Source organism: Phyllobates terribilis, unplaced genomic scaffold (assembly GCF_046119375.1).
Source record: "Phyllobates terribilis strain yellow unplaced genomic scaffold, ASM4611937v1 Scaffold_4__5_contigs__length_816908805, whole genome shotgun sequence".
Classification (NCBI taxonomy): domain Eukaryota; kingdom Metazoa; phylum Chordata; class Amphibia; order Anura; family Dendrobatidae; genus Phyllobates; species Phyllobates terribilis.
In genome coordinates this window covers 140,595,178-140,620,340 of record NW_027362764.1, presented here as the reverse complement: position 1 = coordinate 140,620,340, position 25,163 = coordinate 140,595,178, and the positions used below count along the sequence as shown (strand labels likewise).

At 44.1% G+C, this 25,163-nt stretch overlaps 1 protein-coding gene across 5 annotated transcripts in view; it reads left to right on the top strand.

The window, feature by feature from the left end:
• The window catches only part of LOC141265124 (ATP-binding cassette sub-family B member 5-like), a 476,628-nt gene that overhangs the window by 246,798 nt on the left and 204,667 nt on the right, over positions 1-25,163 (top strand). For 4 of the 5 annotated variants that reach the window (XM_073677800.1, XM_073677797.1, XM_073677796.1 and 1 more), the window contains 2 exons: positions 258-382; positions 16,507-16,567. In XM_073677800.1, coding sequence (XP_073533901.1) covers positions 258-382; positions 16,507-16,567 — 186 coding nt within the window. The remainder of the gene's footprint in view (positions 1-257; positions 383-16,506; positions 16,568-25,163) is intronic. The other variant, XM_073677801.1, reaches the window with a different exon arrangement.

Here is a 25,163-nt window from a genome sequence, read left to right as displayed (position 1 = left end):
CAGTGTATATACATACATACATACCTCTTATTTCAGTTTTCACCTGGAGTAAGGTTTCTGGAGAAGGTACATTTTCACCTCCAGATATCACTGTGTCCATTTCTCCTGTCGGAACTATGAGAGTGACCTCAGGAAACATAGTTGGTAGCCTTGTTTATTAACTGCTATTAATGTTTTCCTTTATCTGTTTAATTAATGAATTACAATGATATTTCATTGTTTTGCACATGTCATATCAGTTATTTTCTATTCTGCAGTGGTTTTCATGGAAGAATCAAAATGGAAGTAAGAAAAGGAATGATATCAAAGAAGGGGATACAGAAATCAACAACATTGAACCCACAACAGAATCCTTACTGGATGAAAGTCAAAAACAAAATGAGTATGTATTATGTATTCAGACAGAGCATTCAACAAGGCATCTCTAGCATGTAAAAATAAGTCTTGGCAACCAAATTAAAACATTAGCGATTAAACATGTCAGTCAACCAATTCTCTTGACGTAAAGCATTGATGATTGGCTGACACATCAAATGCTATCCACAAGACAGAAGGGACCCAACACAAGCTGTCTGAACTAGAGATGAGCGGTGTTCGACTCGAACTGTTCGCCAATCTCAAATTCGAGCTGTTTTGGTCGGTGTTCGAGCCGTTCGGCGAACACAAACAATTTGAAAAAAATTTGGCTGTTCGAGGTTATGTTCGATAACTGTTCGTGCACCAAAATCATAACTGGATTTTTTCTCAGTAATGCTGAAAATTAATGTTAATACGCAGTTTGAGTGTACAGCGGGGCGGGGGGAGGGGCAGGGGATGCATCTCTGCAGAAATAATGAAGATCTCCATTTTTTTCTCTTTCCCGCATTTACAGTGGGGAGGTGCAATCTGTCAGCCTATCAGCAGCGCACACACGGAGCGAAGTGCTTTTTTTCACACAATCAAGGGCATGTGTCATTGGCAGTGTATGTCACATGTCCTTGCCCTATAAGACCCAGCCATTTTCCCCGTCGCCACCATTTTCTCACTGCTGCAGCTGCGTGTTAGACGGCACCACTGTTGCTGTGTGCGCTATACTTTCAGTGTTAGTTTCAAGCCAATTTTCACACAAATCTACAGATAGCTTGGGAGTTGGGAATAGTTGTGATTGCAGTCCTTTTAAGGACTAGGTTACATCATTTCCTACGACTTTTATCAGGCAGGTCTGTGCTCTTAAATTGATAGGTTGGGAGTAAAGACTAATTGTAATTGCAGTCCTTTTCAGGGCTAGGTTACATCATTTCCTACGACTTTTATCAGGCAGGTCTGTGCTCTTAAATAGATAGGTTGGGAGTAAAGACTAATTGTAATTGCAGTCCTTTTGAAGGCTAGGTTACATCAGTTCCTATCACTTTTTGCCAGGCAGGTCTGTGCCAGTGCAGTGCAAGTTTTATTCACAGCATTTGGCTAAATCTAGGAAAGCAAATTCTTTTTTGCCTCTTGCAGTGTGTGTTAGTCAGTGGAGTAGCCTATCTGTGTTGCAAGCTACACCACCTGTGTATAGAATACAAATTTTTTTGCTGCACCTAGTGAAACAAAACCTTTTGGGCATAGCATCATTCTATTAGTCCATCTATACTAACCTCCACCAGGTTGCAAATTCAAAATAATTTTTATCTGCATCTAGCTCTGAAAAAATATTTGGGCTTGGGCTTGTAGCAGTGTGTGGGACTTGTTCTATTAGTCCATCTATACTAACCTCCACCAGGTTGCAAATTCAAAATAATTTTCATCTGCATCTAGCTCTGAAAAAATATTTGGGCTTGGGCTTGTACCAGTGTATGGGACTTGTTCTATTAGTCCATCTATACTAACCTCCACTAGAATCATAGAATCATAGAATGGTAGAGTTGGAAGGGACCTCCTGGGTCATCTGGTCCAACCCCCTGCTCAAAGCAGGATTCACTAGATCATCTCAGACAGATGTCTGTCCAGCCTCTGTTTGAAGACGTCCATTGAAGGGGAACTCACCACCTCTTGTGGCAGCCTGTTCCACTCATTAATCACCCTAACTGTCAAAAAGTTTTTTCTAATATCTAATCTGTGTCTCCTCCCATTTAGTTTCATCCCATTGCTTCTAGTCTTTCCTTGTGCAAATGAGAATAAAGATGATCCTTCTACAATGTGACAGCCCTTGACATATTTGTAGACAGCTATTAAGTCTCCTCTCAGTCTTCTTTTTTGCAAGCTAAACATTCCCAAATCCTGCAACCGTTCCTCATAGGACATGGTTTGCAGACCAGTCACCATTCTGGTCGCTCTTCTCTGAACTTGCTCCAGTTTGTCTATGTCTTTTTTAAAATGTGGTGCCCAAAACTGTACACAGTATTCCAGATGAGGTCTGACCAAAGAGGAGTAAAGACCGATAATGACTTCACGTGATCTAGACTGTATGCTTCTGTTAATACATCCCAGAATTGTATTTGCCTTTTTTGCTGCTGCATCACACTGTTGACTCATGTTCAGTCTATGATCTATTAGTATACCTAAGTCTTTTTCACATGTACTGTTGCTTAGCTCTATTCCTCCCATTCTGTATATGCTTTTTTCATTTTTATTGCCCAGATGTAGTACTTTGCATTTTTCCCTGTTAAAAACCATTCTGTTGGTTGCTGCCCACTGCTCCAGTTTATATAGGTCTGTTTGAATCCTCTCTCTCTCTTCTCTAGTATTAGCTATCCCTCCTAGCTTTGTGTCATCAGCAAATTTAATCAGTTTACCCTCAATTCCTTCATCTAAATCATTGATAAAGATGTTGAACAATACAGGTCCCAGGACGGAGCCCTGTGGTACCCCACTTGAGACATTCATCCAGCTGGATGTGAAGCCATTTACAACCACCCTTTGAGTCCGATCACTAAGCCAGTTATGAATCCACCTAACAGTTGCCTGGTCCATTGCATACTTGGTCATTTTTTCAATAAGGATGGTGTGAGATACTTTGTCAAATGCTTTGCTGAAGTCAAGATATACTATATCTACAGCATTTCCCTGATCCACCCAGTCAGTGATTCTGTCATAGAAGGAAATTAAGTTAGTCTGACATGACTTGTTAGTTACAAACCCATGCTGACTCTGGTTAATCACTTCATTCTTATCCATGTACTTACATACATGTTGTTTAATAATTTTTTCAAAGATCTTTCCTGGTATAGAAGTCAGACTCACCGGCCTATAGTTCCCTGGGTCCACCTTCTTCCCCTTTTTGAAGATAGGAACAACATTTGCTCTTCTCCAGTCTTCTGGGACTTCTCCTGTTCTCCAAGAATTTTCAAAGATTATGGAGAGTGGTTCTAAAATTTCTTCTACGATCTCCTTCAGTACTCTGGGGTGTAATTCATCTGGACCTGGAGACTTGAACTCATTTATGTTAGCTAAATATTCCCTCACAATCTTTCTGTTTACAGATAACTTGGATTCCTCTATTCCTTTAAAAGGACAGTGAAGATCAGTTGATGTTACATTTTCTTTCTGAGAGAAAACAGATGCAAAATAGGAATTAAAAAGTTCGGCCTTCTCAACATCCTCTCTTACCATTTCTCCATTTTCATCCTGTAAAAATCCTATAGCATCTTTGACTTTTCTTTTACTTTTGACATACCCCCAAAAACCTTTTTTATTGCTTTTGACATCTCTTGCAAGCCTTAATTCATTGTCAGCTTTAGCTAACCTGATACGTGCCCTGCAGGATCTGCAGACTGCATTATAATCTTCTTTAGATATGCCTCCCTCTTTCCATTTAATAAACATTTCTTTCTTTCTTTTTAGCATGTGTTTAAGTTCTGTGTTCATCCATCCTGGTTTCCTTAAATGCTTCCCATTCTTCCTACTTTTCGGGATTGTTAATGATTGTGCTTTGAGAATCTCATTTTTAAAAATTTCCCATCCTTCCTGGACATTTTTGTCCTCAAGGACATCCAGCCATTGGATCCCTCCTATTCTCTTTCTGAGTCTCTTAAAATCTGCCTTTCTAAAATCTAACCTTGAAGTTTGAGTCTTCACATGTCTTCCTCCTCTAGTTATCCAAAATGCTATAATAGCATGATCGCTGCCTCCTAGGGTCCCAGCCACCTTTACCTCCTCAACCATTTCCTCCCTGTTTATAAGGATTAGATCCAAAGTAGCAGATCCCCTTGTTTTCTCCCCTACCTTTTGGAAGATAAAGTTGTCAGCAAGAGAGGATAAGAATTTGCTTGACCTGTTAGTTTTACTTGAGAGAGATTCCCAACAAATGTCTGGATAGTTGAAATCTCCCATGACCACTACGTCATATTTTTTGGAGAACTTGGTCATTTGATACATAAAGAGTTCATCCATATCTTCAGCTTGCCCAGGTGGCCTGTAGTAAATGCCTACAATGGTGTCCTTTCCGTTGTTCTCTCCTTGTATTCTTACCCAAACAGTTTCCACAGAACTCCCAGTCTCTGAAGCTTCAATCTCTGTGCAGATATACGCTTTTCTAACATACAATGCAACACCTCCTCCTCGTTTATCAAGTCTGTTTCTTGCAAATAAGTTGTATCCTTTTAGCCTTTTATTCCAATCATGTGTATCGTCCCACCAAGTTTCAGTGATTCCAATGACATCATATTCCTTTTCCTGCATTAGTAGTTCCAATTCTCCTTGTTTGTTGCCCATGCTTTGTGCATTTGTATAAAAACATTTTAGTTTGTGATTGGTTTCTCTTCCTCCCATATTTTTATTATTTAAATTGTTTTGTCTTTGTTCTTCTTTTCCACTTCCAGTAGCAGAGATCTCAATAGTATTTGTCAGCTGTATGGCTTTTTCTGGCCTTTTGCTTCCCTTCCCACATTGTTCTAGTTTAAAGCTCTTCTGATGAGTGTAGCAAGGCGACTTCCAAATACATGTTTTCCAGTCTTCGCAAGGTGCACCCCATCTCTAGCAAGTAGTCCATCGTATAGGTAATTCATTCCGTGATCCAGAAATCCAAATCCTTGTTGACGGCACCATCGACGTAGCCAGTTGTTTACCTGTAGAATCTTATTCCACCTCATTGTTCCATGGCCATCCACTGGGAGGATGGATGAGAAGACCACCTGCGCTCCCAATTCTTTCACTTTCTTGCCTAAGTCTTCAAAGTGATTGCAGATGGTTTCCAGGTCCTTTCTTGCGGTGTCATTTGTCCCCACATGTATTAGCAGGAATGGGTAGTGATCTGTAGGTCTGAAGAGTCTTGATATCCTGTCAGACACATCTTTAATTTTTGCTCCTGGAAGACAGCACATTTCTCTTGAGGTTATGTCTGGTCTGCAGATAGCGGCTTCTGTTCCTCTTAACAGGGAATCCCCCATGACCACCACTCTCCGGTTTTTCTTCACAACATTCTTCTTTCTCCATCCAGGAGGATTCTGAGGGCTTACAAGGTTATTCATTGCTGGCAAAGTCTTATTTTGCTGTATTTCTTCATGGTTCTCCTGCGTGAGAGCCTGGTACTGGTTCCTGAGCAGTATGGGTGCTGACTGCCTCTCGATCCTCCTGCTTCTGTGGGTCACATGCTTCCATTCCTCTGTTTCGTCAGGTGCAGTTCGAATTTCTTCTCTTTCTGAATCATGAAGAGATAATTCTGCTCTGTCTAAGAACTCTTCACCTTCCTTAATGATTTTCAAGGTAGTTAACCTCTCTTCTAGATTTCGCAACTTTTCCTCCAACAGGGACACAAGCTTGCATTTCTGGCATGTGAAGTTTGGCTTTTCCACTGGCAAGTCTGTGAACATGTAGCAGGATATGCAGCTCACCAAATGGCTCCTGGACTCTTCCATGTTCTTATTGTTAATGTTCTGAAAACAGTGAAAAAGGCTTAAAAAAAAGCTTCAAAATGCGCGCGCCGATGTCCTCTTTTCAGCTCCAACAGCCAAAATCCAGTGTTCTTTGAGCTCGCGGAGACTCTTCACTTACCCCAAAATGCAGTGGGAATATGCAAATTATCTCCTCAGGACTCCTCCCCTGGTTTGCAAATTCAAAATAATTTTTATCTGCATCTAGCTCTGAAAAAATATTTTGGCTTGTAGCAGTATGTGGGACTTGTTCTATTAGTCCATCTATACTAACCTCCACCAGGTTGCAAATTCAAAATAATTTTTATCTGCATCTAGCTCTGAAAAAATATTTCAGCTTGTAGCAGTGTGTGGGACTTGTTCTATTAGTCCATCTATACTAACCTCCACCAGGTTGCAAATTCAATATAATTTTTTTCTGCATCTAGCTCTGAAAAAATATTTCGGATTGTAGCAGTGTGTGGGACTTGTTCTATTAGTCCATCTATACTAACCTCCACCAGGTTGCAAATTCAATATAATTTTTTTCTGCATCTAGCTCTGAAAAAATATTTCGGCTTGTAGCAGTGTGTGGGACTTGTTCTATTAGTCCATCTATACTAACCTCCACCAGGTTGCAAATTCAATATAATTTTTTTCTGCATCTAGCTCTGAAAAAATATTTCGGCTTGTAGCAGTGTGTGGGACTTGTTCTATTAGTCCATCTATATTAACCTCCACCAGGTTGCAAATTCAAAATAATTTTTATCTGCATCTAGGTCTGAAAAAATATTTTGGCTTGTAGCAGTGTGTGGGACTTGTTCTATTAGTCCATCTATACTAACCTCCACCAGGTTGCAAATTCAAAAGAATCTTTATCTGCATCTAGCTCTGAAAAAATATTTTGGCTTGTAGCAGTGTATGGGACTTGTTCTATTAGTCCATCTATACTAACCTCCACCAGGCTGCAAATTCAATACAATTTTTTTCCGCATCTAGCTCTGAAAAAATATTTCGGCTTGTAGCAGTGTGTGGGACACGTTCTATTAGTCCATCTATACTAACCTTCACCCGGTTGCAAATTCAATATAATTGTTTTCTGCATCTAGCTCTGAAAAAATATTTCGGCTTGTAGCAGTGTGTGGGACTTGTTCTATTAGTCCATCTATACTAACCTCCACCAGGTTGCAAATTCAATATCATTTTTTTCTGCATCTAGCTCTGAAAAAATATTTCGGCTTGTAGCAGTGTGTGGGACTTGTTCTATTAGTCCATCTATACTAACCTCCACCAGGTTGCAAATTCAAAATAATTTTTATCTGCATCTAGATCTGAAAAAATATTTTGGCTTGTAGCAGTGTGTGGGACTTGTTCTATTAGTCCATCTATACTAACCTCCACCTGGTTGCAAATTCAAAATAATTTTTATCTGCATCTAGCTCTGAAAAAATATTTCGGCTTTTAGCAGTGTGTGGGACTTGTTCTATTAGTCCATCTATACTAACCTCCACCAGGTTGCAAATTCAAAATAATTTTTTTCTGCATCTAGCTCTGAAAAAATATTTCGGCTTGTCGCTGTGTGTGGGACTTGTTCTATTAGTCCATCTATACTAACCTCCACCAGGTTGCAAATACAATATAATTTTTTTCTGCATCTAGCTCTGAAAAAATATTTCGGCTTGTAGCAATGTGTGGGACTTGCTCTTTTAGTCCATCTATACTAACCTCCACCAGGTTGCAAATTCAAAATAATTTTTATCTGCATCTAGCTCTGAAAAAATATTTCGGCTTGTAGCAGTGTGTGGGACTTGCTCTATTAGTCCATCTATACTAACCTCCACCAGGTTGCAAATTCAATATAATTTTTTTCTGCATCTAGCTCTGAAAAAATATTTCGGCTTGTAGCAGTGTGTGGGACTTGTTCTATTAGTCCATCTATACTAACCTCCACCAGGTTGCAAATTCAATATAATTTTTATCTGCATCTAAACCAGCCAATACTTTTGGGCTAATACCACAGTTTAGCCACTCAGCTCTGCTCGGTTCCCATTCATTGTTTTTTGTGCAAACAACTCCAGAGTTGTCAATTAGTTAACCACCAAAATGAGTGGAAAAAGGCCTGCTGCTGGTGGAAAGGGGAATAGGCATGTTGGGAATGGAAAAAAAGGTTGTGTCCGTGGGGTAGATTTTAAAGCACCAGCAACATCTGCAGAAGAAAGACCATCTTCCAGCCAAACTAAGATGTCTACTTCTTTTAGCGGACAATGTGATAAGATCCCTTTCTTACGGCCACGCCAATTGCTACAAATTCCAGATGAGGCACAAAAACAGCAGGTGCTTCCTCACAGCTCCCAAGTCTCCAGCTGCCCGTCTGAGTATGGGGTAGAACAGATGGTTGAGTCTGCAGAGCTGTTTACTCATACTATAGCCTGGGAATCAGAGGTCGGCTCCAGAGCTTCTGTGAATCCAGACGAGGAAATGAACTGCACTGAAGCCCAGAATCTTTGTGAGTCGGATCCAGGACCAGACGCAGAAGGTTCTGACCATAATGTAGACCCTCGTTCCCAAACTGTAACTCCTGTTGGTGGAGACAATGAGGAAGACGATGATGAGACTCAAATACCTGATTGGAGCGACAACTTTAGTTTTTTGTCAGGGCAGGAAGAGGTTGGCTCTGAGGACGACGGGTGTGATAACACACAGGGTGATGATGACGAGGTTGGAGATCCCACTTACTGTCAACCCACAGTCAGCCAGTCGATGAGGTCAGCAGAGGAGGTGGAGGAGGATGCTTATGACGACGAGGTCAGGTTGCGCCTTCCTGGACAGAGACGTAGTACTGGAAGCACGTCAACAACTGCATCCTCAAACAAAACTCTGCCTCTGACCACAAGTCGTGGTGGCTCTTCAGGTCGCATGGGTGCTAAGCCTTGCATAGCCTGGGCATTTTTTCAGATCGATAAAGATGACCCTGCTCGTGTTATCTGTAACATTTGTCAGCAAAAGCTATGTAGAAGCCAAAAAATACATACTTTGAGTACTGCATGCATGAACCGTCACATGGATATGAAGAATAAGTTGCAGTGGGAAGCTCACTGTGTTACAATGCGGCCTAGCCGGCCGGGCCAACCACCATCTGCCACATCTTGTGCATCCGCGGCCTCTTCATCCTCTGTGACTGGGGGGGACAGCAGTCACACCTGTTTTGGGACGCAGACATGCCACCTCTTTACCCGCAACAGCCGGACTATATGGCCTTCTGCAGAGGGCACAGTCGCTGTGTGCTCACTTCCGCCGTTCGCATCCCGCAGCTCAGCGACTTACATCTCTACAGAAGTCATTGGGCCTGCCACTTCACCGGCTAAAATGCAATGTGCCTACCTGGTAGAATTCAACTCTGCACATGTTGCAGCGACTGTGCAACACCGACAAGCCCTGGTGCAATACGTTCTGATGTATAGCCTGGGCCAACGAGATCCAGAGGTGGGGCAAATCACGCTGGAGGAGTGGTCTCAGATCAGGGACCTATGCACCCTTCTGCACAGTTTTGAAATAGCGACGAAGATGTTTAGTGCTGACGATGCCATTATCCGCATGACTATTCCGGTGATTTACATGCTGGAGCATATGTTAAACAGAATTCGGAGTCAGGTGGTGGCACAAGAGGAGGTGGAGGAAGTAGAGGAGGAGGAGTTGTATGCGGAAGGGCTAATATCTGCAAGGTCCAGACGGTCGGCAGCACCAAGGCAGCAGGCATGTGAGGGTGGGGGAGATGGTTTTACCAGGGCGCATAGTAGCAGCCAAACTAGTGAGGAAGGTGCAGGAGCCCAGGAAGAAGTGGAGGACGAACTCATGGAAGACTCATCAGATGAGCGAGACCTTGATCACATTTCTGTTGGGCGAGGATGGGGGGAGAGGGCAGAGGAAGGAAGCATGATTGTTACCTCGCCACCAACAGAACAGGGACTTGGTGCTCCTGGATGCGCAAGACACATGAGTGCCTTCTTGCTGCACTACCTGCAACATGACCCTCGAATTGTGAGAATTAGAAATAATCCTGACTACTGGGTTGCCACACTGTTAGATCCCTGGTACAAAAGTAAATTTGCAGAAATTATTCCTGCCATAGAAAGAGATGCACGCATGCAGGAGTATCAGCAGAGACTGTTGCAGAATCTTACATGTGCTTTTCCGCAAAACACTAGTGGTGCACGTAGTGAATCTCACAGTACCAATTTGCCAACCGTGGGACCGTCAAGTGTTCAGCACTCAAAATGTAACAGAAACAAAGTATCTGCTGGTAACATCAATTTTGCAGAATCATTTCACCACTTTTTTAGCCCATTCTTTGCAATGCCACAGGAGACAAGAAGTCTGACACATAGTCAACGCCTAGAGACGATGGTCCAGGAGTATCTCCAAGTAAACATTGAAGCCATGACTGTGTCACTGGACCCTTGCTCTTTTTGGGCTTCTAATCTGGATAAATGGCTGGAGCTCGCCACTTACGCCTTGGAGATCTTGTCATGACCCCGCAGCCAGTGTTCTGTCTGAACGTGTGTTCAGCGCTGCTGGTGGTGTGCTGACAGATAAGCGCACACGGCTCTCCACTGATAATGTAGACAGACTCACGTTCATAAAGATGAACAAATCATTGATCCGAAACGACTTTTCTACCCCTGTGTCATCCTGGGGAGAGTAAAAGGTTGATGATTTGTTAAAATCACCTCACCAACCGTTTAAAGCTTTCAAATTACTAATCATGTTTATCTGTATCTTGGCTGGAAAATAATTTGGGCCTTGTAGCAGTGTGCAGTACTGATTCTATTAGGCCATCTATACTAAACTCCACCAGATTTAAAATTACTAATCATGTTTATCTGTGTCTTGGCTGGAAAATAATTTGGGCCTTGTAGAAGTTTGCAGTACTGATTCTATTAGGCCATCTATACTAAGCTCCACCAGCTTTCAAATTAATAATAATTTTTAGCTGCATCTAGCCCGGAAAATAATTTTGGGGCTCCTAGATGCGCAAGACACATGAGTGCCTTCTTGCTGCACTACCTGCAACATGACCCTCAGATTGTCGGAAATCGAAATAATCCTGACTATTGGGTTGCCACACTCTTAGATCCCCCACACTCTTCGATCAACCTTTTAATTTTAATAAAGAACCAAAAAATGGTCATTTTTGAAATTATAAGCATTAGCAGGTTATTAGAAATTGAAATCAAACAGTTTTCAACTCAAAACTTTATTCTAGGTGATGTCACATTTGCACATAGGACCCCTTGTTCGAAAGGAGCTTCTGAACTCTCTCGTCCATTGAATTTGTCAGGTTTTGGATGGTTTCTGCTTCAATTGTTTTGCATGAGGACAGAATACCCTCCCAGAGCTGTTGCTTTGATGTGAACTGCCTCCTGCCATCATAGACACTCCTTTTGATGATGCTCCAGAGGTTCTCAATGGGGTTGAGGTCAGGGGAGCATGGGGGTCACACCATAAGTTTGTTCCCTTTTATGCCCATATCAGCCAGAGATGCAGATGTGTTATGTGCAGCATGAGACGGTGCATTATCATGCATGAAAATGATCTTGCTGCGGAATACACGGTTCTTCTTCTTGAACCATGGCAGGAAGTGCTGTTTGAGAAAATCCACATACATTATGGAGTTCATCTTTACCCCTTCAGGGATCCTAAAGGGACCGACAATCTCTCTCCCCATGATTCCAGCCCAAAACATTACTCCACCTCCTCCTTGTTGGCGCCGTAGCCATGCTTGCATGGGGTGTCCATCAACCAGCCATCCTCCACTCCATCCATCTGGACCATCGAGCGTTGCACGGCACTCATCGGTGAACAAAACAGTTTTGAAGTCAGTCTTCATGTATTGTTTGGCCCACTGGAGCCGTTTCTGCGTGTGTACAGTGGATAGAGGAGGTCGACAGGATGGCTTACGCAAAGCTGAAAACCTCTGAAGGACCCTGCATCTTGTTGTTCGGGTGACGTTGGAGGCACCAGCAGCTTCAAAAACTTGTCTGCTGCTATGACAAGGCTTTTTTGCCGCTGCTCTTTTAACCTGACGTAATTGCCTGTAGGAAAGAGTCCTCAATTTTCCCTTATCAGCACGCACACGTGTGTACTGTGAATCAGCTAAATACTTCTTGATTGTGCGATGATCAGGATGAAGTGTCTTGGCAATGTTGACTGTAGTCATGCCTTGACCTAAACACTCCACAATTTGTTGCTTCTCAGCAGCCGACACATCCTTTTTCTTTCCCATTTTGGCAGAAAATGTAGGCTGCTTAATAATGTGGGACAGCCTTCTTAAGTAGTCTTGCCTTTCATTGGACACACCTGCCAAACTAATTAGCACAGGTGTCTGCAATTGCTTACAGTGATATAAAGAGCCCTGACACACATCACCATCAATGAGTTTAACTGACAAACAAAAAAATTCTTACCTTATCACTCCTAAACACTTTTTGCATAATAATTTGGAACACAGTGTACATGTGCTTTTCCACAAAACACCAGTTGTTCACGTAGTGAATCTTACAGTTATAACTTGCCAACCATGGTCTGTATGGAGTTGTTCAATAAAGGGCCCAAAATTAAGATAACATAGATGGGAGAGGTCTCTATGAATAGGAATTCCTAAGTATTTGATAGCCTGTGAGGGCCAGGCAAAGGGAAAGGTGGACTGGATGGAATCCTGTATGGATTTGGGGAGGGAGACATTGAGGGCCTCAGACTTCGCTGCATTGATTTTAAAATTTGACCATGTAATAACGTGATCTATTTCAGCCATAACAGCAGGGATGGATATATGTGATTGAGTGATATATACTAGGACATCATCAGCAAATGCAGAGCACTTGTACTCGGTGCCTCCCACCTCAATCCACCTAATATTGGGGTTATGTCGAATTGATGAGAGCAGGTGCTCCGTCACTAGGATGTATAAGAGAGGGGACAGAGGACATCCCTGCCTTGTCCCATTGGTGATTATGAAAGGTGATGAAAATGTTCCATTTATCTTCAGCCTAATTGACGTATTGCGATACAGGGCCGTGATTTTGCCTATAAAAGGGTCCCCTAGACCCCTACCCCAAGCTTTTTAAGAGAATAATATATGGCGTGCCAGGAGACTCTATGGAATGCTTTCTCAGCATCCGAGAGTATCTAACTACAAATTTTTAACTGCATCTAGCCCAGGAAATACTTTGTGCCTAGTAGCAGTGTCTGCTAGTCAGCGGATTATCCCAGCTGTTAAGCAAGCTACACCACCTGTAGTTTGGACACTTAATTTTTTCAAAGGAAATGGTTCGGGACCCCGGGACACTCAGTGAAGAGCATCGGGGAGTCACCCCAAGGCACAGGGGCTGGGACTGGCGGTAGGACGCCTTGCGGTGGACCGCCAAGCTCGATCCTTATAAAAGCTTTTTAACTGCAGCAGCTTTAGTGGACGCTACTGGAGCTGGAATTACCGCGGCTGCTGGCATGAGACTTGCCCTTCAATAGATCCTTGTAAAAGGATTTAAAGTGTACTCATTCAAATTAGAGAGACAATTTAAATTAAAAAGATTAGACCTGCCTCTACCGCAGGGGGGCTCGCTCGACCCACCAGCCGACAGGCACCAGTATCGGGAGAGGGGGGCTGGTCGTCAGGGTCCACCGCGGCTCTGGCACAAAGCCGGCGACACAGAGGTCGCACGGGCAGGAACGGACTGGCCGTGTCGGCTTCACACTTTTTTGGTTTTAGAAGGGCATGACATGCCTAGATCTGTGTCTCCCTCTCCTTTTACTCCTCCACCTCTTTTCTTTTCGCATGACTATATGTACTTGTCACTTTTCCATGTGTTAGTTGTGTCTTCTGAGCAGTTTGTCAGCTTTTGGACACCTTTGAATGTGTTTTCTATGTGTTTCTATGTGTTTTTGTTTGCCTACCATTGGTTTTAACGGTGTTCGAAGGTGTTCGACGAACAGGTCGACGAACAGTTCGGCGAACATACGGGTGTTCGACGAACTGAACCAAACTCGAACACTACGGGGGTGGCTCAACACTAGTCTGAACACCACTATGCATTTCTTAATAGAAGTATAAGTTGTAGAGATGAGCGGATCTATTCATGGAGGATCACGTTGGAGTTAAATTTCCTGAAATTTGTGGTTTCACACAAATTCGAACATTCTGAGGTTTGCCCCATGGTTCACGAAACACATAAAACCTGCCCGGCACCATTAGCCATAGTGCTGAAGCATCAAAGAGCATCCTAGAGTCATTTTGTGTTGCCGCTCGTGCCTTCCTATAATGCCCTACAGCTATGAGATTAGCAAATTATCATACCTTGTACAGTTGTGGTCAATACCTGTGCCATCAGAAATCAGAGGTTCCCAGAGGAAGACAGTTTGTGCAGCAGATTTGTTTTCCATCTCCAAAGTCTCTCTTTTCTGTAGAGTGTAATTTGTTATGGTCATTAGGGTTCTCTCTTTCTCCCATGTAGAGTGTAACTGTCACGGGTGTGTCAGAGGTGACACAGTCATCTGCAGTTGGTTGCAGGAGATCTCTATGTTTGACATTACAGACATCTTCTTAGAGGCTGGCTGTCTCTAGGACCCAGCGGCTACCTCTCTCTGGCTAGTTAGCTCCCTGTCCTGGGTGTATATATACCTGGTGTGTCTGAGAGGGAGGTGCCAGCGATATTCATTACTTCTTGTGAGGCTTTAGCAAGAGCAGTACTTCGTCCTCTCTGGAGCTTTAGGCCATGTGCACATTTGTCTGGAGTCTTCTAAATTCCCAATTCCCCCCTGTTTGTCTACCCTTGTTGTCTATAGAGTTTAGTGGAGATCAACTAGTGCTCATCTCCTCCCATCCCTAGTCTTAGCCATACGCCAGGGAAAGTCAGGGTGAGGCACGTGTGTGGCGATTGGTGAAGAGCCAATATAGGGACAGTAGTTGAGACAGGCTGACACTAGACCAGACTAGGAGGTCTCCCCTTTCCCTAGAGTCTGGTCTCCCTTTCCCTTTGTGTTGCACTAAGTCTTTCCCACACCTGGAGTGACAGTAACCTCTCATGGTCAACAGGCTCCTCTCGCTATCTTATGTACAGTGTGAGCACTTAGGGTCCGCAGGGTCCTCTCTCTCTCCTGTACAGTGTGAGCTTTTATGTTCAGCAGGGTCCTCTCTCTCTTTCTTCTGTACAGTGTAAGCTTTTATGGTCAGCAGAGTTCTCTCTCCTGTAGAATGTAATCTCTTATGGTCAGCAGGGTCCTCTCTTTCTTTCTTCTGTAGAATGTAAGCTCTTATGGTCAGCAGGGTCCTCTCGCTCTTTCTTCTGTACAGTGTAAGCTTTTATGGTCAGCAGAGGTCTCTCTCCTGTAGAATGTAATCTCTTATGGTCAGCAGAGTTCTCTCTCCTGTAGAATGTAATCTCTTATGGTCAGCAGGGTCCTCTCTCTCTCTCTTCTGTACAGTGTAAGCTTTTATGGTCAGTAGGGTCCTCGTTCTCTCCTGTGTAGTGTGAGCTCTTATGGTCAACAGAGTCCTCTCTCTCTCATGTACATTGTGTGTTCTTATGTTCAGCAGGGTCCTCTCTTTCTCTTGTACAGTGTGAGATTTCCTGGTCAACAAGGTCCTCTCTCTCTTTCTTCCGTACAGTATGGTCAGCAGAGTTCTCTCTCCTGTAGAATGTAATCTCCTATGGTCAGCAGGGTCCTCTCTCTCTTTCTTCTGTACAGTGTAAGCTTTTATGATCAGCAGAGTTCTCTCTCCTGTAGAATGTAATCTCTTATGGTCAGCAGGGTCCTCTCTCTCTCCTGTAGAATATAAGCTCTTATGGTTGGCAGGGTCCTCTCTCTCTTTCTTCTGTACAGTGTAAGTTTTTATGATCAGCAGGGTCCTTATTCTCTTTTGTACAGTGTGAGCTCTTATAGTCATCAGGGTCCTTTCTCTCATGTACAATGTGAGCTTTTATGATCAACAAGGTCCTCTCTCTCTTTCTCCAGCAGGGTCCTCTCTCTCTTTCTTCTGTGCAGTGTAAGTTTTTATGGTCAGCAGGGTCCTCTCTTCTGTACAGTGTGAGCTTTTATGGTCAATGGGGTCCTCTCTCTCTCTTTCTTCTGTACAGTGTAAGTTTTTATGATCAGCAGGGTCCTTTCTCACTTTTGTACAGTGTGAGCTCTTATAGTCATCAGGGTCCTTTCTCTCATGTACAGTGTGAGCTTTTAAGGTCAACAAGGCCCTCTCTCTCTTTCTGCTGTACATTGTGATCTTTTATGGTCAGCAGGGTCATCTCTCTCTCTACTGTAGAATGTAACCTCTTATGGTCAGCAGGGTCCTCTCTCTATCCTGTACAGTGTGAGCCCTTATGGTCAGCAGGGTTCTCTCTCTCTTCTTTTATCCTCAGCAGAGACCTCTCTCACCTATAATGTGTAAGCCGTTATGTTCAACGGGGTTCTCTCTCTCTCTCTCTCTTCTCCCCCACGAGTTTTTTGTGAGTAATTACAAGCTTTCCAGTTTTGAAATTTATTAACAGCAATCAAAATTTTGTGGAAGCTTTGACAAAGTCACTGAATTCAAATTTCAAAATATCTACTCATTTCTAATACTTTGTATAACTTACTAACTTAAGCACTATTAAGAATATTTTTTTTACTGGATAATCGCTTTAATTTTTACTTTTCTTGTTTTAAGGCAGGAAAATGAAAAAGATGAGAACAAAGTGAAAGCAAAGACTGTTGGTCCCATCAAAATTGTAAGTAAACCATTTTATTATGGAACACATGTGAATATACACTGCTCAAAAAAATAAAGGGAACACTCAAATAACACATCCTAGATCTGAATGAATGAAATATTCTCATTGAACAATTTGTTCTGTACAAAGTTGAATGTGCTGACAACAAAATCACACAAAAATCATCAATGGAAATCAAATTTATTAACCAATGGAGGCCTGGATTTGGAGTCACCCCCAAAATTAAAGTGGAAAAACACACTACAGGCTGATCCAACTATGATGCAATGTCCTTAAAACAAGTCAAAATGAGGCTCAGTATTGTGTGTGGCCTCCATGTGCCTGTATGACCTCCCTACAATGACTGGGCATGCTCCTGATGAGTAGTGTTGAGCCACCCCCGTAGTGTTCGAGTTCGGTTCGGTTCGTCGAACACCCGTATGTTCGCCGAACTGTTCGTCGAACTGTTCGTCGAACACCTTCGAACACCGTTAAAACCAATGGCAGGCAAACAAAAACACATAGAAACACATAGAAAACACCTTCAAAGGTGTCCAAAAGCTGACAAACTGCTCAGAAGACACAACTAACGCATGGAAAAGTGACAAGTACATATAGTCATGAGAAAAGAAAAGATGTGCAGGAGTAAAAGGAGGGGGAGACACAGATATAGGCATGTCATGCCCTTCTAAAACCAAAAAAGTGCGAAGCCGACACGGCCAGTCCATTCCTGCCCGTGCGACTTCCGTGTCGCCGGCTTTGTGCCAGAGCTGCGGTGGACCCTGACGGCCCGCCCCCCTCTCCCAATACTGGTGCCTGTCCGCCGGTGGGTCGAGCGAGCCCCCCTGCGGTGGAGGCAGGTCTAATCTTTTTAATTTAAATTGTCTCTCTAATTTGAATGAGTACACTTTAAATCCTTTTACAAGGATCTATTGGAGGGCAAGTCTCATGCCAGCAGCCGCGGTAATTCAAGCTCCAGTAGCGTCCACTAAAGCTGCTGCAGTTAAAAAGCTTTCATAAGGATCGAGCTTGGCGGTCCACCGCAAGGCGTCCTACCGCCAGTCCCAGCCCCTGTGCCTTGGGGTGCCTCCCCGTTGCTCTTCACTGAGTGTCCCGGGGGCACGAACCATTTCCTTTGAAAAAATTAAGTGTTCAAACTACAGGTGGTGTAGCTAGCTAAACAGCTGGGATAATCTGCTGACTAGCAGACACTGCTACTAGGCACAAAGTATTTCCTGGGCTAGATGCAGTCAAAAATTTGTAATTAGATACTCTCGTTGGATGCTGAGAAAGCATTCCATAGAGTCTCCTGGCACGCCATATATTATTCTCTTAAAAAGCTTGGGGTAGGGGTCTAGGGGACCCTTTTATAGCCAAAATCACGGCCCTGTATCACAATACGTCACCTAGGCTGAAGATAAATGGAACATTTTCATCACCTTTCATAATCACCAATGGGACAAGGCAGGGATGTCCTCTGTCCCTTCTCTTATACATCCTAGTGATGGAGCACCTGCTCTCATCAATTCGCCATAACCCCAATATTAGGTGAATTGAGGTGGGAGGCACCGAGTACAAGTGCTCTGCATTTGCTGATGATGTCCTAGTATATATCACTCAATCACATATATCCATCCCTGCTGTTATGGCTGAAATAGATCACTTTGTTACATGGTCAAATTTTAAAATCAATGCAGCGAAGTCTGAGGCCTTCGATGTCTCCCTCCCCAAATCCATACAGGATTCCATCCAGTCCAACTTTCCCTTTGCCTGGCCCTCACAGAGTATCAAATACTTAGGAATTCGTATTCATAGAGACCTCTTCCGTCTATGTTATCTTAATTTTGGGCCCTATATTGAACAACTCCATACAGACCACGGTTGGCAAGTTAGAACTGTAAGATTCACTACTTGAACCACTGGTGTTTTGTGGAAAAGCACATGTACACTGTGTTCCAAATTATTATGCAAAAAGTGTTTAGGAGTGATAAGGGAAGAATTTGTTTGTTTGTCAGTTAAACTCATTGATGGTGATGTGTGTCAGGGCTCTTTATATCACTGTAAGCAATTGCAGACACCTGTGCTAATTAGTTTGTCAGGTGTGTCCAATGAAAGTCAAGACTACTAAAGAAGGCTGTCCCACATTATTAAGCAGCCTACATTTTCTGCGAAAATGGGAAAGAAAAAGGATGTGTCGGCTGCTGAGAAGCAACAAATTGTGGAGTGTTTAGGTCAAGGCATGACTACAATCAACATTGCCAAGACACTTCATCCTGATCATCGCACAATCAAGAAGTATGTAGCTGATTCACAGTACACACGTGTGTGTGCTGATAAGGGAAAATTGAGGACTCTTTCCTACAGGCAATTACATCAGGTTAAAAGAGCAGCGGCAAAAAAGCCTTGCCATAGCAGCAGACAAGTTTTTGAAGCTGCTGGTGCCTCCAACGTCCCCCGAACAACAAGATGCAGGGTCCTTCAGAGGTTTGCAGCTGTGCTTAAGCCATCCTGTCGACCTCCTCTATCCACTGTACACAAGCAGAAACGGCTCCAGTGGGCCAAACAATACATGAAGACTGACTTCAAAACTGTTTTGTTCACCGATGAGTGCCGTGCAACGCTCGATGGTCCAGATGGATGGAGTGGAGGATGGCTGGGTGATGGACACCCCATGCAAACACGGCTACAGTGCCAACAAGGAGGAGGTGGAGTAATGTTTTGGGCTGGAATCATGAGGAGAGAGATTGTCGGCCCCTTTAGTATCCCTGAAGGGGTAAAGATGAACTCCATAATGTATGTGGAGTTTCTCAAACAGCACTTCCTGCCATGGTTCAAGAAGAAGAACCGTGTATTCCGCAGCAAGATAATTTTCATGCATGATAATGCACCGTCTCTTGCTGCACATAACACATCTGCATCTCTGGCTGATATGGGCTTAAAAGGGGACAGACTTATGGCGTGACCCCCATGCTCCCCTGACCTCAACCCCATTGAGAACCTCTGGAGCATCATCAAAAGGAGTGTCTATGATGGCGGGAGGCAGTTCACATCTAAGCAACAGATCTGGGAGGGTATTCTGTACTCATGCAAAACAATTGAAGCAGAAACCATCCAAAACCTGACAAATTCAATGGACGAGAGAGTTCAGAAGCTCCTTTCGAACAAGAGGTCCTACGTGCAAATGTTACATCACCTAGAATAAAGGTTTGAGTTGAAAACTGTTTGATTTCAGTTTCTAATAACCTGCTAATGCTTATAATTTCAAAAATGACCATTTTTTGTTCTTTATTAAAAGGAAAAGGTTGATGGAAGAGTGTAGGGGATCTAAGAGTGTGGCAACCAAGTAGTCAGGATTATTTCGAATTCTGACAATTTGAGGGTCATGTTGCAGGTAGTGCAGCAAGAAGGCACTCATGTGTCTTGCGCATCCAGCAGCACCAAGTCCCTGTTCTGTTGGTGGCGAGGTAACAATCATGCTTCCTTCCTCTGCCCTCTCCCCCCAACCTCGCACAACAGAAATGTGATCAATGTCTCCCTCATCTGATGAGTCTCAGTTCGTCCTCCACTTCTTCCTGGGCTCCTGCACCTTCCTCACTGGTTTGGCTGCTACCATGCGCTCTGGTAAATCCATCTCCCCACCCTCACATGCCTGCCGCCTTGGTGCTGCCGACCGTCTGGACCTTGCAGATATTAGCCCTTCCGCATACAACTCCTCCTCCTCTACTTCCTCCACTTCCTCTTTGCCACCACCTGACTCCGAATTCTGTTTAACATGTGCTCCAGCATGTAAATCACCGGAATAGTCATGCTGATAATGGCATCGTCAGCACTAAACATCTTCGTCGCCATTTCAAAACTGTGCAGAAGGGTGCATAGGTCCCTGATCTGAGACCACTCCTCCTGCGTGATTTGCCCCACCTCTGGATCTCGTTGGCCCAGGCTATAAGTCAGAACGTATTGCACCAGGGCTTGTCGGTAGTGCCACAGTCACTGCAACATGTGCAGAGTTGGATTCCACCGGGTAGTCACATCGCATTTTAGCTGGTGAAGTGGCAGGCCCAACGACTTCTGTAGAGATGTAAGTCGCTGAGCTGCGGGATGCGAATGGCGGAAGTGAGCACACAGCAACCGTGCCCTCTGCAGAAGGCCATCTAGTCCGTGATAGTGGGCTGAAAATTGCTGGACAACCAGGTTCAACACGTGAGCCATACAAGGCACGTGTGTCACATTGCCCCGGCGAAGGGCCGCACCCAGGTTTGCAGCATTGTCGCACACGGCCTTCCCTGGTTTCAGGTCCAGTGGAGACAACCGTTCATGAAACTGGTTCTCCAGAGCTGACCACAACTCCTCAGCTGTGTAACTCACATTTCCCAGACATTTCCAAGTAAAAACCGCCTGATGACGTTGAGCCCTGCTGCCAGCATAGTAAGGAGGTATGCAGGATCCCTTCTGCGCAGTTAGAAAGCTTGTGGCATGACCAGACAGGCTTTGGGTGCAGGTGGAGGAGGCAGAAGCAGTGGAGGAACTTCGAGATAAAAAGGATTGACGCACAACTCGTGGGGACGGCAAGACTTGGACAGCAGCCCCTTGTCCTGCTGTCACCATAGTTACCCAGTGCCCTGTCAGCGACATGCAACGCCCCTGTCCATGCCTATTCGTCCAAGTGTCTGTGGTGAAATGCACCCTGTCACACACAGAGTTTCTCAAAGAAGCGGTGATCTTGTGTGCGACATGCTGGTGGAGCGCAGGCACACCTTTCTTTGAGAAGTAGTGCCGACTGGGCATCTGGTACTGGGGCACTGCGACGGACATAAGGTCTCGAAAATCCTCTGTGTCCACCAGGTGGAAAGGCAGCATTTCTGTAGCCAAGAGCTTGCAGATGGCGAAATTATACCTTTTAGCTTTCTCATGGCTAGGAGGAAATGGTCTTTTACTTGTCCACATCTGAGGGACCGAGGGCTGGCTGTTGTGCTTAGACGGGGTTGAGAAGGGTGTCCCCGGCAAACTGCCGGTCTGTGAGGAAGATGCAGGCGGACATGTTAGGTTGCCTTGATCCAAAGGTGGTGCTATCGATGTCGGACAGCGCTGAACACCAGCTGGTATTTCCACCTCCAAAGAAAATGATGACTTGCCAATCACGCTGGCTGTTGCGGGTAAAGAGGTGGCAGGTCTGCGTCCCAAAACAGGTGTGACTGCTGTCCCCCCAGTCACAGAGGATGAAGAGGCCGTGGATGCACAAGATGTGGCAGACGGTGGTTGGCCCGGCCGGCTTGGCCGCATTGTAGCACAGTGAGCTTCCCACTGCAACTTATGCTTCATATCCATGTGCCGGTTTATGCATGAGGTACTCAAACTATGTATTTTTTGGCCTCTACTTAGCTTTTTCTGACAAATGTTACAGATAACACGAGTTGGGTCATCCTTATCGATCTGAAAAAATGCCCAGGCTATGCAAGGCTTAGCACCCATGCGACTTGAAGAGCCACCACGACTTGTGGTCAGAGGCAGAGTTATGTTTGAGGATACAGTTGTTGACGTGCTTCCAGTACTACGTCTCTGTCCAGGAAGGCGCAACCTGACCTCGTCGTCACTAGCATCCTCCTCCACCTCCTCTGCTGACCTCATCGACTGGCTGACTGTGAGTTGACAGTAAGTGGGATCTCCAACCTCGTCATCATCACCCTGTGTGTTATCACACCCGTCGTACTCAGAGCCAACCTCTTCCTGCCCTGACAAAAAACTAAAGTTGTCGCTCCAATCAGGTATTTGAGTCTCATCATCATCTTCCTCATTGTCTCCACCAACAGGAGTTACAGTTTGGGAACGAGGGTCTACATTATGGTCAGAACCTTCTGCGTCTGGTCCTGGATCCGACTCATAAAGATTCTGGGCATCAGTGCAGATCATTTCCTCATCTGGATTCACTGAAGCTCTGGAGCCGACCTCTGATTCCCAGGCTATAGTAAGAGTAAACAGCTCTGCAGACTCAACCATCTGTTCTACCCCATACTCAGACGGGCAGCTGGAGACTTGGGAGCTGTAAGGAAGCAAGTGCGATTGGGGTGACACCTCTGAGGACTGGAGTATTTGTGATGTTGAAGTTGAGGTGGGGTAGAGCCCACTTAAAGGAGCACTTGATATCCGTTGAAGCACCTGCTGTTTTTGTGCCTCATCTGGATTTTGTAGCGATTGGCGTGGTCGTAAGAAAGGAATCTTATCACATTGTCCGCTAAAAGAAGTAGACATCTTAGTTTGGCTGGAAGATGGTCTTTCTTCTGCAGATGTTACTGTTGCTTTAACACCTACCCCACGGACACAACCTTTTTTTCCCTTCCCAACACGCCTATTCCCCTTTCCACCAGCAGCAGGCCTTTTTCCACTCATTTTGGTGGATAACTAATTGACAACTCTGGAGTTGTTTGCACAAAAAACAATGGATGGGAACCGAGCAGAGCTGAGTGGCCAAACTGTGGTATTAGCCCAAAAGTATTGGCTGGGCTAGATGCAGATAACAATTATTTTGAATTTGCAACCTCGTGGAGGTTAGTATAGATGGACTAATAGAACAAGTCCCACACACTGCTACAAGCCGAAGCCAAAATATTTTTTCAGAGCTAGATGCAGATAAAAATTATTTTGAATTTGCAACCTGGTGGAGGTTAGTATAGATGGACTAATAGAACAAGTCCCACACACTGCTACAAGCCGAAGCCAAAATATTTTTCAGAGCTAGATGCAGATAAAAATTATTTTGAATTTGCAACCTTTTGGAGGTTAGTATAGATGGACTAATAGAGCAAGTCCCACACACTGCTACAAGCCAAAATATTTTTTCAGAGCTAGATGCGGATAAAAATTATTTTGAATTTGCAACCTGGTGGAGGTTAGTATAGATGGACTAATAGAACAAGTCCCACACACTGCTACAAGCCGAAGCCAAAATATTTTTTCAGAGCTAGATGCAGATAAAAATTATTTTGAATTTGCACCCTGGTGGAGGTTAGTATAGATGGACTAATAGAACAAGTCCCACACACTGCTACCATCCGAAGCCCAAATATTTTTTCAGAGCTAGATGCAGATAAAAATTATTTTGAATTTGCAACCTGGTGGAGGTTAGTATAGATGGACTAATAGAACAAGTCCCACACACTGCTACAAGCCGAAGCCAAAATATTTTTTCAGAGCTAGATGCAGATAAAAATTATTTTGAATTTGCAACCTGGTGGAGGTTAGTATAGTTGGACTAATAGAACAAGTCCCACACACTGCTACAAGCCGAAGCCAAAATATTTTTTCAGAGCTAGATGCAGATAAAAATTATTTTGAATTTCCAACCTGGTGGAGGATAGTATAGATGAACTGATAGAATGATGCTATGCCCAAAAGGTTTTACTTCACTAGGTGCAGTAAAAAAAATTGTATTCTATACACAGGTGGTGTAGTTTGCAACACAGATAGGTTACTCCTCTGACTAACACACACTGCAAGAGGCCAAAAAGGATTTGCTTTTCTAGATTTAGCCAAATGCTGTGAAAAAAACTTGCACAGCACTGGCATAGACCTGCCTGGCAAAAAGTGATAGGAACTGATGTAACCTAGCCCTCAAAAGGACTGCAATTACAATTAGTCTTTACTCCCAACCTATCTATTTAAGAGCACAGACCTGCCTGATAAAAGTGATAGGAACTGATGTAACCTAGCCCTCAAAAGGACTGCAATTACAATTAGTCTTTACTCCCAACCTATCTATTTAAGAACACAGACCTGCCTGATAAAAGTCGTAGGAAATAATGTAACCAAGTCCTCAAAAGGACTGCAATCACAACTATTCCCTACTCCCAAGCTATCTGTAGGTTTGTACGAAAATTGGCTTGAAATTAACACTGAAAGTACAGCGCACACAGCAACAGCGGTGCCGTCTAACACGCAGCTGCAGCAGTGAGAAAATGGTGGCGAAGGGGAAAATGGCTGGGTCTAATAGGGCAAGGACATGTGACATACACTGCCAATGACACATGCCCTTGCGTGTGTGAAAAAAAGCACTTCGCTCCGTGTGTGCGCTGCTGATAGGCTGACAGATTGCACCTCCCCACTGTAAGTGTGGGAAAGAGAAAAAAAATGGAGATCTTCATTATTTATGTAGAGATCCATCCCCTGCCCCTCGCCCCGCCCCGCTGTACACTCAAACTGCGTATTAACATTAATTTTCAGCATTACTGAGAAAAAATCCAGTTATGATTTTGGTGCACGAACAGTTATCAAACATAACCTCGAATAGCCGAATTTTTTTCAAATTGTTCGTGTTCGCCGAACGGCTCGAACACCGCCCAAAACAGCTCGTATTTGAGATTGGCGAACAGTTCGAGTCGAACACCGCTCATCTCTACTGATGAGGTTGTGGGTGGTCTCCTGTGGGATCTCCTCCCAGACCTGGACTAAAGCATCCGCCAACTCCTGGGCAGTCTGTGGTGCAACGTGACGTTGGTGGATGAAGCGAGACATGATGTCCCAGATGTGCTCTATCGGATTCAGGTCTGGGGAACGGGCGGACCAGTCCATAGCTTCAATGCCTTCATCTTGCAGGAACTGCTGACACACTCCAGCAACATGA